This window comes from Haliotis rubra, unplaced genomic scaffold (genome assembly GCF_003918875.1).
Source record: "Haliotis rubra isolate DU_JTF1 unplaced genomic scaffold, ASM391887v1 Scf63, whole genome shotgun sequence".
NCBI lineage: Eukaryota > Metazoa > Mollusca > Gastropoda > Lepetellida > Haliotidae > Haliotis > Haliotis rubra.
In genome coordinates this window covers 2,358,998-2,371,642 of record NW_025767335.1, presented here as the reverse complement: position 1 = coordinate 2,371,642, position 12,645 = coordinate 2,358,998, and the positions used below count along the sequence as shown (strand labels likewise).

Below are 12,645 nucleotides of genomic sequence, written 5' to 3'. Positions count from 1 at the left end.
GTCAGTTGCTGCATTGCTGTGCCATGAGTTATCGCTTGGGAATAATATCGTGTATGATCTTCTGACATAAACAGACGAATCTAGGTTGGCTGAGATGTGCCATGCCAGCACTTGACAGGAGTGAGTGAGTTTAGTTTTACGCCGCACTCAGCTATATTCCAGCTATGTGGCGGTGGTCTATAAATAATTGAGTCTGGACCAGACAATGCAGTGATCAACAGCATGAGCATCGATCTGCGCAATTGGGAAGCAACGACATGTGTCAACCATGTCAGTGAGCCAGACCACCCGATCCCGTTAGTTGCCTCTTATGACAAGCATGGGTTATTGAAGATCAATATTCTAACCCGGACCTTCATGGGAAACTTGACAGGATTTTTATGTTTTGATCTTTTCTGTATGTAAACATACAATGAATCTGGCTATTGTCATGTTTCCTTTGCACAATTCAGACAGCCTCGTGTTACATTTAAAAAATACAAGTGTAAAAAGAGTCAATATATATATAATGAAAAACAAACAAACATGCGGCAAACAACATTGTTTCATATTTCTTCCAATCCATTCGTTTTTTCTGCACTGAAACTTTATTAAATTATGATTGTGGCTAGAAATGAGATACTATTAAAAAACTGTTTGCACTTTCATGTTGAAAATATTTCAATGCAATGTGAGACATATTTTCATCTTAACATGCAGTGACATAGCCGGAGGTCAGCTTAAGCTTATGAACGTGAATAGTGTCGGTTGTACTGTTGTCGAGAACATCTTCCTGTGTGTGAATCACAAAGCTCATTAAGCTAAACCCCTGTGTGAAGGATTCCGTCTGTAGTAGCATTAAAACATGGCCATAGAATTTAAATCCAATTTTATGTGATGTCATTACTCAGTCGGTTTTCTTAATTGCCCCCATGGCAGACATATAAAAATACATGGCTTCTATGTTTGCATTGATTTATTGAGTTTTAGCATCTACTTTCTAAGTTTAATGTTTATTTTAATTACACCTAACATTTGATGTAGGTCGAGGCATGGGCCTTTCTGTGTTTAAAGTTGTATTTTTGCAAGCAAGAACTGTATCCCCCTATTATTGTTGGGGCGGTGGAGTAGCCTAGTGGTTAAAGTGTTTGCTCGCCAATGTCCAAGACTGGGGTTCGATTCCCCACATGGGTACAATGTGTGAAGCCCATTGCTTGAATATTGCTAAAAGCGGCACAAAACTAAAGTCACCCACTTGCTCACATTATTGTCTACCAGAGGTACATATGTGTCTTTGTTATTAACTTTGCTGGTGGCATCAGATTGGTTTTCTTCAAACATGTCAAAGTAGCATTGCACAGGACATATATTGCCGACCGCCTCTGTGGTGTAGTGGTTTAAGGGCTGGTGTAACTATCTGAATGTACACTGCACTACACCATTTCCATACTTCACTGGACCCTCAGGCAGCATGGGCCCGTAACATTTGTTGATGGGGGATCCCATTGGACCCCCACTTTTGTGAGTCTTGGTAAAACCCAGACTGGAGTACTGTCCACGAAGTGTCATGATCGTTGCACAATCTGTGTTAAACTATGGGAGTTCTACTAGACATAGTGCTGTGATTGCTGTGTGGAGCGGGGACCTGGTACATGTAACTTTCTGACTGGTGGTCAGACCAAGGTGTCAACAGGAATGGAACCTTTTGAGTTATTTTTCCAAGTAGATCCAGTTTTGTCTCTATGGTCACTTCAGTCATCTGAATACCTGAAACAACAACTGTGACCCACATCTGAATCAACAGCCACCCACAACTTCACCTACCCACAACACCGTCTACAACCCAATATCCCCTATTAGCACATTTACACTCAGAACCAACATCTGTGCTCCCTCCCACACTCACGGAGAAAATTGGGTATCTTTGTAGCCTGGCATTCCTGCAATCATAGGCTGTGACCCCTGCAAAATACCCGGTAAATCCCTGCTCATAATTAATAATAACAGTTTCACCCACACCATAATCACTCCGCACATTGACACCATGGATAAGGAAGAGTTGTTTCTGATAACTGCCCACCTTTACGTGTCCAACAAAGAGCACACATGTAACTTAGGTGTTATGATGTGACGTCAGCACGGTTTAGGGCACACATAAATACATGCAACACGGACAGTTAATTATGTTTCTTCCCGATGTGTCTTGATGCATTGATATAAAGATTTTGTGTATGTTTGTAATTTGATACCTTGTGCTCATATGATTGGTTAGGCAACTCCGACATTCAACATGTTTCTGGTGTATCTACCATATATGATGCAATATGTGTCTGCCATGTGTGAAGCAGTGTGTCTGCCATGTGTGTTGGAATATGTGTCAGCCATGTGTGTTGTCTGCAATATGTGTCTGCCATGTGTGAAGCAGTGTGTCCGCCATGTGTGTTGGAATATGTGTCAGCCATGTGTGTTGTCTGCAATATGTGTCTGCCATGTGTGAAGCAGTGTGTCCGCCATGTGTTGTCTGCAATATGTGTTGGCCATGTGTAATGAAATGTATCTGCCATGTGCGTTGGAATATATGTTGGCCATGTGTGTTTGCAATATGTATCTGCTGTGTCTAATGAAATATGTCTGCCATGTGCATTGGAATATGTGTCTGCAGTGTGAGAAGCAGTGTGTCTGCCATGTGTGTTTGCAATATGTGTCATGAAATGTGTCTACCATGTACATTGGAATATGTGTCTGCAATGTGTGAAGCAGTGTGTCTACCATGTGTGTTTGCAATATGTGTCTGCCATGTGCGTTGGATATGTGTCTGCTATGTCTAATGAAATGTGTCTGCTGTGTGCGTTGGAATATGTGTTTGCCATGTGCGTTTGAATATGTGTCTGCCATGTGTGTTGGAATATGTGTCTGCCATGTGCGTTGGAATATGTGTCTGCCATGTGTAAAGCAGTGTGTCTGCTATGTCTAATGAAATGTGTCTGCTGTGTGCGTTGGAATATGTGTTTGCCATGTGCGTTTGAATATGTGTCTGCCATGTGCATTGTAATATGTGTCTGCCATGTGCGTTGGAATATGTGTCTGCCATGTGTAAAGCAGTGTGTCTGCTATGTCTAATGAAATGTGTCTGCTGTGTGCGTTGGAATATGTGTTTGCCATGTGCGTTTGAATATGTGTCTGCCATGTGCGTTGGAATATGTGTCTGCCATGTGTAAAGCAGTGTGTCTGCTATGTCTAATGAAATGTGTCTGCCATGTGCGTTGGAATATGTGTTAGCCATGTGCATTGGAATATGTGTCTGCCATGTGTGAAGCAGTGTGTCTGCCATGTGTGTTGGAAAATGTGTCTGCCATGTGTGTTTGAATATGTGTCTGCCATGTGTTATGAAATGTGTCATGTGCCATGTCTAATGAAATATGTCTGCCATATGCAATGCCACATATGTCTTCCTTGTGTTTTTGTAGTGACTTAGTGCCATATGAAAAGCCATGTGCATCTGGCAATGTGTCTGCCATATGTGATGTCATATGTGGCTGGCATACATATATTACCTTGTACTGGCAAGTGTGTTGGAATCACAGCCTTTGTTTTAATGTGTCTTCCACGTGGGTTACCATGACTCTCTACCATGTAGGATGAAATGCCATGTGTTTTGTCATGTACCTTGGCTCTTGTTTTTCATGTGCAAGTTTCCCAGTGTGTTTTACCCTGTATGTTGCAATGTATTGGATGCAGATCATGTATGAGTCTGACATTTAGTCAATACAGCCCAAGAACAGCTGATAGCTGAACAAACAGCCCCCTTAGCTCTTTCTCCACATCAATATGGTGAAAGGGAGTTTATGCCTCTGATGGATCAGAAGGGCTTTGTATACACAGACTACTGTGTCAAACCATGTGAAAGCAAGACAGTTTTTATTCAGATGAATAGGTTTTTGACTGAGTCACTTTTTTGCTCAGCGTTACATCAAAGTGCTGTATTTATGAGTAAGAGCACTTTTATGTTTGCATATGAAATGCACCGTATTTTCTGAATATTGTGCACAGCCAAGTATAATCTAATGATGATTGTTGTGAATATAGGTGAGTTGGAACGCTGCCAATGACTTGACACAGTTTCAGTGTATTTACTGTAAACAATATTAAATGAAAACTTGAATAAAATTTATAAAACATCCAAAACACAAGGGACCGTTCATAATTTATGGCAAGGGGATGTGATGATGATTTTAATGGGGGGTCACCCATTTTGTGCTGGGTAGGTAGTGGGGTTGGGGTTGTCAACTTTGTACATATGTACTAGGGGTGGGTCAGCAATTTTGTACATGACATGCAGGGGGTCACTTACTTTGTACATAAATTTTAGGGGGTGTCATTCACATTGTACATGCTTCTCCATAAAAATCATCATCATTATCCCCCAAGCCATAAATTATGAACCGCCCCTAAGTCTAGTTATATGGTGAACACTTTTTGTAACCAGATAGTGTAATTACATAATTAAATTGCGTGTGTAATTTTCTATGTTTTGACAATGTGTTTACAGTGTTACCTGTTCAAGGTAATGATTGTCTTTTGGGATAAAAACTGCAATCATTATTATGACATGTATAATGTGCACACCCCTCTACATAGCTATGTTTTACGCAAAAGAAGTGGGGCACTTTACTGAAGAAATACGGTATTTCAGTATTGAGCTCAGAATGTTGGTGAAAGCCTGTTCATTGTAAAAATGAACAACGCCTCTGTGCCTGGTGGTGGTATTAAATTTTGATTCAGTGCTAATCAAGCTGTCAGATCATAAGATGGATGCATTATATGTTATGTTTTAGATGTTATTGCACATGCTTCCCCTGAAGCTGTAATGCTGAACATTTTATCTTTGAAACATCCTAATGATAGATTGATAAAGGCTTGGGGACAAGGGACATACAGAGGTTGTTTTCATAATACCTATAGCTTTCATTGTGTAACAAATCTGACCAGGCATTGCAACCCAAGCATGTACCATCTCTTAACTAACATTATTTTGATCACATCTGCGGGATCGGGTGGTCAGGCTCCCTGACTTGGTTGACACATGTCATCGGTTCCCAATTGCGTAGATCGATGCTCATGTTGTTGATCACTGGATTGTCTGGTCCAGATTTGTAATTTGCAGACCTCTGCCATATAGCTGGAATATTGCTGAGTGCGGCATAAAACTAAACTCACTCACTCACTCACTTGATCACATCTGATGGGTTCCATTGTTGTTCGTATGCTTGTCACAGTATTCACCAATAGTAAGTGCTTTTCAGAGCTAACTTCCGTGGTTATCAAATGGTCACAATGACTATTGATAATGAATGGTGTTTGGTTACTAGGGAATTTCAGTTACACACTTTTCCTTGGGTTTCATGCTCATACTTTGAACTTCTGATGTTTCTGATCCAGATTGCATGGTGACAATCACTGGATTGTCTGGTTGAGATTTGATTTGTTTGAAAACAACATTGTACAGCTCTAATACTGCTGAAGTTAATATATACTCAGGATTTTGTCACAATTGTACACTCTGCTTATAGCAGAGATTTCTTGTGGATGTGGAAAAGGGTTTTGTTGTTCTGTTTACAGAAATATGACAACATTTTGCTCTTATGGACTGTCATACTATTCTCTTGACCTGAATGTTTACACTTGTGCCAATGATTTTCCCTGAAATGGACAAGATTCAAAACTCTCCTTGTTTGTAGTATGTGAGTCATTGTTTGATGTTGCAATCATGTAGGTTCAATTGAAGGCAAAGGCTGATAAATGTTTTGTAAAATTGCTCTTATAACCCTTATTCAAGTGTCCTTTGTAACCTGAATTTTCTGTTGGTATGTGACTGTTTGCTATGTTTGTTTCAGTTGGGAAGCCTAGCTGATCACTATTTGTTTGAGATTCCTGGGCGTGCTCGGAGATCTGCAAGTCACAGCTCTGAGCATCATGAATCCCTGACAGCACATCCTGACGTAAGTAATGCATCCACAGAGGAAAAAAATGGTCACGAACAACTTTGTTCACATCATCAATCACACTATGACAGTGTCACAACTAGTTCTTATCAAAACACTAGAGTACAACTTTGTTCATATCATCAATCACACTATCACAGTGTCACAACTAGTTCTTATCAAAACACTAGAGTACAACTTTGTTCACATCATCAATCACACTATCACAGTGTCACAACTAGTTCTTATCAAAACACTAGAGTACAACTTTGTTCATATCATCAATCACACTATCACAGTGTCACAACTAGTTCTTATCAAAACACTAGAGTACAACTTTGTTCACATCATCAATCACACTATCACAGTGTCACAACTAGTTCTTATCAAAACACTAGAGTACAACTTTGTTCACATCATCAATCACACTATCACAGTGTCACAACTAGTTCTTATCAAAACACTAGAGTACAACTTTGTTCATATCATCAATCACACTATCACAGTGTTACAACTAGTTCTTATCAAAACACTAGAGTACAACTTTGTTCACATCATCAATCACACTATCACAGTGTCACAACTCTTTCTTATCAAAACACTAGAGTACAACTTTGTTCATATCATCAATCACACTATCACAGTGTCACAACTAGTTCTTATCAAAACACTAGAGTACAACTTTGTTCACATCATCAATCACACTATCACAGTGTCACAACTAGTTCTTATCAAAACACTAGAGTACAACTTTGTTCATCATCAATCACACTATCACAGTGTCACAACTAGTTCTTATCAAAACACTAGAGTACAACTTTGTTCACATCATCAATCACACTATCACAGTGTCACAACTAGTTCTTATCAAAACACTAGAGTACAACTTTGTTCATATCATCAATCACACTATCACAGTGTCACAACTAGTTCTTATCAAAACACTAGAGTACAACTTTGTTCACATCATCAATCACACTATCACAGTGTCACAACTAGTTCTTATCAAAACACTAGAGTACAACTTTGTTCATATCATCAATCACAGCGATCACAGTGTCACAACTAGTTCTTATCAAAACACTAGAGTACAACTTTGTTCACATCATCAATCACACTATCACAGTGTCACAACTAGTTCTTATCAAAACACTAGAGTACAACTTTGTTCATATCATCAATCACACTATCACAGTGTCACAACTAGTTCTTATCAAAACACTAGAGTACAACTTTGTTCACATCATCAATCACACTATCACAGTGTCACAACTAGTTCTTATCAAAACACTAGAGTACAACTTTGTTCATATCATCAATCACACTATCACAGTGTCACAACTAGTTCTTATCAAAACACTAGAGTACAACTTTGTTCATATCATCAATCACACTATCACAGTGTCACAACTAGTTCTTATCAAAACACTAGAGTACAACTTTGTTCATATCAACCACAAAAGTAAAACACAAAGTACAACAAATGCAGTAGTACATCCGTGTTCACATCAACCACAATACCATGCACAATACAACTATGTTCACATCAAATGGAAATAAGTGCATTATGTTTGTATCAAGTTCGTATCAAGCACACCATGACTATGTTCATATCAAGCATAATAGTACCACTATTTGGAGATTATACAGTACAACTATGTTCACATCAAATGAAAATAAGTGCATTATGTTTGTATCAAGTTCGTATCAAGCACACCATGACTATGTTCATATCAAGCATAATAGTACCACTATTTGGAGATTATACAGTACAACTATGTTCACATCAAATGAAAATAAGTGCAATTATGTTTGTATCAAGTTTGTATCAAGCACACCATGACTATGTTCATATCAAACATGATAGTACCACTATGTTCACATTAAATGGTACAGCTGTGTTCCAATCAACCACAATACAACTATGCACATTACATGGAATTATTCAGAGATAATCAGTGTTGGTTTGTTCAGGATGGAATTTCTAGACACAATTATCCCCTTTTCCAATATCAGGCATAATCTCTTACATGTCCAACCTTTGATTGACCTACTTGCCGCCATAGCTTTGTTTGGATATTTGGCAACTGGAATTGCCATCGACCCTTGTCTGACCATGTACTGAAGGATTATCTCACAATGTCTCATTAGCTTAAAGGTCACATGCAACGTAAAACACAACTTTGCAGATTCTGATACCTTTCGGTATGGACTTACCGAAACAAAGCGTCAAAAATGCAAATTCAACTTATAAAGTTGAAAAATAACGCGATGAAAAAAAACGCTCGAAATCGGAGTTCAAACGTTTCACTAATTTTCCACAGACTTTTCTGGGGAATACGGGTTTCAACAGCTGGCTGCGCCATAGCACGTGCGCGCAGTGAAATAGGTTCACGCGAACTTGGAAGCGGGCTGTCTGGTGAATACTCTGTGAAGGCTTTGGTGTGAGCTAGTTTCCTAATGTTTTGTTGATATCCTCACAGGCGAGCTTTTGTATGTTATGACAGTAAATAAACTGTTTATATAATTTCATTTGTCTATTTCACCACACGCTCTTCTTACCGAGTCACTTTCTCAGTTCGATACTTAAAAGCATTATTTAGAGTTGACACGATTTCTAACTGTGATATAGATATGTCGCTGTCACAGACAAAACTCAATGTCTTGTTTTATTGACACCAGTGTGTCTGCCTGCCTGTCTGCTAATGACAATATTCAATACACAACTGCGATCACTGACCACATGCAATTTGAACTTAACACCAATCAGGCTATACACCATAAACAAAACGCATTGATTTATGGCCCGAGTTTGGTCTCTGTCACATTATGTAATTACACAGACAGGCAGGTGTGATACTTGAACACATGACATGTTATGATGTCAGGTGTGATACTTGAACACATGACATGTTATGATGTCTGTTGATTGCAAAATGTTATACACAAAAAATGAGCATGTATTTACAAAACCCAACTTTCTATATATACACACACAATGACCCGTGAAGGCGGCATCTGCTAATGAACCAGCCGTTACACTTGAGTGCACACCCACCCGCTCTGACTGGGTTCGGTATCCCGGCTGCTTCGTTTCGAGGGAGGTAAACCCAAGAACAAAATATTGCACTTTTGATTTGCGATTGTACGCTTATAATATTGTTTATTTGTTTTTTCATAATCAGCAATGCATATTATATGTCATGAAGGAGTGATAATTGTGTTTTAATTATGTTTGATTTTTTGGTTGCATGTGACCTTTAAGATCATAAACCATGAACTTAATGTAATTCAACCAATTATTTTTGGCAAGAACACTGATAACATATTATGCCGAAGGTACACACTGTGTTTCCATGTTGCTCAACATCCTCCATCTGCACAGACATTACAGTGAGAGGAGATAGTTGTTTATTACATCCAACATATATGCACTATATCATGACAGTGACTACAATCAAATTGATATCTGCCGTATGTATGCACTGTCATGGTTTTGTTACTATCCGTCTCCCATGAATGAAATGTAACTTGTACCAACGTTCACCAGCAGTGTTTATTGCCTGAAGCGCTGTCTGTATATATTGATTGTACAACACCTGCAGGACCTCACCTGAACAGGTCCTCACAATCCTTGTAATAACATGGTGCAGTGTAACAGTAGAAACTAATATTATGACTAATTTTTCAATGTTAGACTTAGATATTAATTTGGATAGGCGTTTAATCATGATGTCTATATTGGCTGCTTCATTTGAATAGATGGATGAAAACCAAATTTACAGCAGGAAACAATATCTGTCATATGGTAATCCAAACAAAAATGAACTTGTAAATTCTTTCATACTACAATCTGTCCATACTTTTATAATAAAATCGCATAGGTTTGATAACTGATTAATAATGTTTAATACTCAGGTTGCTTGCTTTCCTATCATGCTGCATATTATTTAATATTTGTTTTATTCATGTATCAATGAAATGGAGAGGTATTCAAATAAGCCATTACGGCTTATTTACCAATCCAAGTTCAATTTATTTTGAATAAAATATGTTTCCACTAATATCTGTCATAGTATTGCTGGGTGAATAAGAGGTTTTGACTACTTTGATTCCCAATACATTATATTTACCATCAAACACAAGGGTGATAACCTCAGATAATGTCCTTAAATTGCAAAAATGTTTCCTTCTCTCATGAATATTATCTAAACACTGCAAGTTTTCCTGATATCAGGCCTACCAATGAAAACTTTCCCACTGTGCAGAAAAATGCAGAAAAGCCCACATTAATCGTGGAAATAGCAACATAAACATAATACCTCGCTACTGAAACATTAAAAACGGCAACTTTAAATCGCTAAGACTGCATCATAAAACAAGGAGCCCACAACTTCGATTTTGCGCATGCGCACATGGAAGAGGAAGTCTCGACCACATGTTGACATTTTCCAGCTTGGACAAAAGTTACATTCCTTTTTAAATATTTCTGTTATGTTATTTGGCATTTATCATCATGATACTTGTGTGCACACTTGTTTACTTTACTTTCCATTCTTATGAAACGATTGACAGCAATTATTTCAATATATTGAATACTTTTTCTACGCCAAGCGATTCACGGTTGCTCGGAAATTGGAAAGAAGCCTGGATGGTCATGCGCAGTAGAGGTCAAAGTTCGCTGATATAAAAATGCTTCATAGTTTGTTGCCGTTTTTACTGTTTCAGTAGTGAGGTAATGTATTTATGTTGCTATTTCCACGATTAATGTGGGGTTTTCTGCAGAGTGGGAAAGTTTTCTTTGGTAGGCCTGGATATGTGACTATTATATCTCTGAATTTAAAATGGGGAAAAGAACATAAACCAACAAAGATGACACCTTGTTTGTAGTAGCAACCTGACCTTTCATATTCACACCTTCATCAATTCCATTTGTTGTAAATTACCTAAACAGATGCCCGTGAAGATCTGGCTAGAATTCTTCTTCAGCAACCCATGCTTGTTGTAAGAGGCGACTTTAACGGAATCGGGTGGTCAGGCTCTCTGACTTGGTTGACACATGTCAACGTATCCCAATTGTGTAGATCGGTGCTCATGCTGTTGATCACTGGATTGTCTGGTCCAGACTTGATTATTTACAGACCGCCGCCATATAGCTGGAATATTGCTGAATTCGTGGTTGTGTTTTTGACCTAAAAGTTGCAGTGTTTGTATGTTTTCCCTGGGTCTATGTTGTTGTTTTACCAAGTACTGACCACAGAATGGTTGGTGCAAATCACTTTCATGTTTGACAGAGTACGTTTATAGCTCTTCGTAATATGTCAATTGTTATTTATTGGTTATTTAAACTGTTAAAATGCCTAAAAAAACCATTGAATATGTTGGTTTTTTTATTTGTTTAATAAACTTGCATTTTGATCTGATATTTGGGAACAATAGTTTGAATTGCAAGACCAGTTTGAATAATGTCACACATGGCAATATTTATTTCATGCAGTGTTTTGAAGATGTCTTTGTTTTTTCTTACTGATGACTAGCATTTGTCATACAAACCTGTAACTCAAGCAGGAAAAACAGTCTTTGTAAACAGTCAAGATATGGGCTAGTCGGTAAGGTTCTCATGGATGACGTCTTTTAACTGAAACAGTCTGTGCCAAAAACCTGGACTCTACCGGCTCGAACATGGCTCACAATATCAGTTTCAAAAGAACTTATTATTACTGATACTAAACTATTACAATGCTGTTATTAGCTGAACTTGTTCGGTCACACAGAAGTAGGGTTTTGGACTAGTGACAAAATTCGCAGACTGCTGACACTCTCACTAAATCATCACATACATCTTAATTGTACATGTAAATTCCATTCAATTTCAGTGGTGAAGGTGATAGCATCAATAAATTTCTTCATACAAAAAAATTCTGTAATTTGACAAATGAGACAGAATTTTGGAAGATACATCTTCTTGTCATGAGTTGGTCCTAAATAATGTGGCAGCTAAAGTGGATGATTGTTACACCCCTCCAGCAGGCTTGGCTGATGAGGGAAATTGTGATTTGTTGATGTGATGCTGCAGTGCATCGATTTGCCTCAGCCCGGACCACATGCATGGTGCAGGTTTGCTGGCAGTGGTGATTGTTTTGTTGGCTTGTCAAACTGATCTCGTTTCCAATTTGCTTCGCTGTCTTCGCTTTTCAATTTTTTTAGCTCAACCTTTGCAGTACAAGGCATGATGTGGATGTTTTAAATTGCAGTCCCAATTTTGAAGTTGTGGTGTTTTGACTCTGTTGATGTTGATGAGAAGAACTAGTGGTTGACTGCATGAACAGTGAACCACTGGTAGGGACGATATTACATCTTTTTACCAGATTAACACCCTATCTGCGTGTCAGTGTTCTCTTAGAACATTTGTTAGGTATTCATACTACAAGTTGGCAAACATGAAGCACTGGTTACTTATTCTCATTTGGAATTCTTCACCCTAAAACTTGCCACAAGGCTTGTCACAATCAGTTAAATACCTTCTCTTGTACCATGATAGATCAAATCTTCTTGAAACAGGTGTATCAATATTATATCAAACAGAATATGTTGTACATTCTTGGCTTGATGTAGCAAAGATGATGGAGTGGCCTTGTGGATTAAGAGCTCACTTGTCTCTCCAAATGTCTGAGTTCGATTCTCC

General features: G+C 38.3%; 1 protein-coding gene across 1 annotated transcript in view; it reads left to right on the top strand.

Moving 5' to 3' along the window:
* LOC124256535 (furin-like protease kpc-1) overlaps window positions 1-12,645 on the top strand; it is a 69,248-nt gene that overhangs the window by 29,140 nt on the left and 27,463 nt on the right. The window contains exon 2 of the mRNA XM_046690522.1: window positions 5,874-5,978. Coding sequence (XP_046546478.1) covers window positions 5,874-5,978 — 105 coding nt within the window. The remainder of the gene's footprint in view (window positions 1-5,873; window positions 5,979-12,645) is intronic.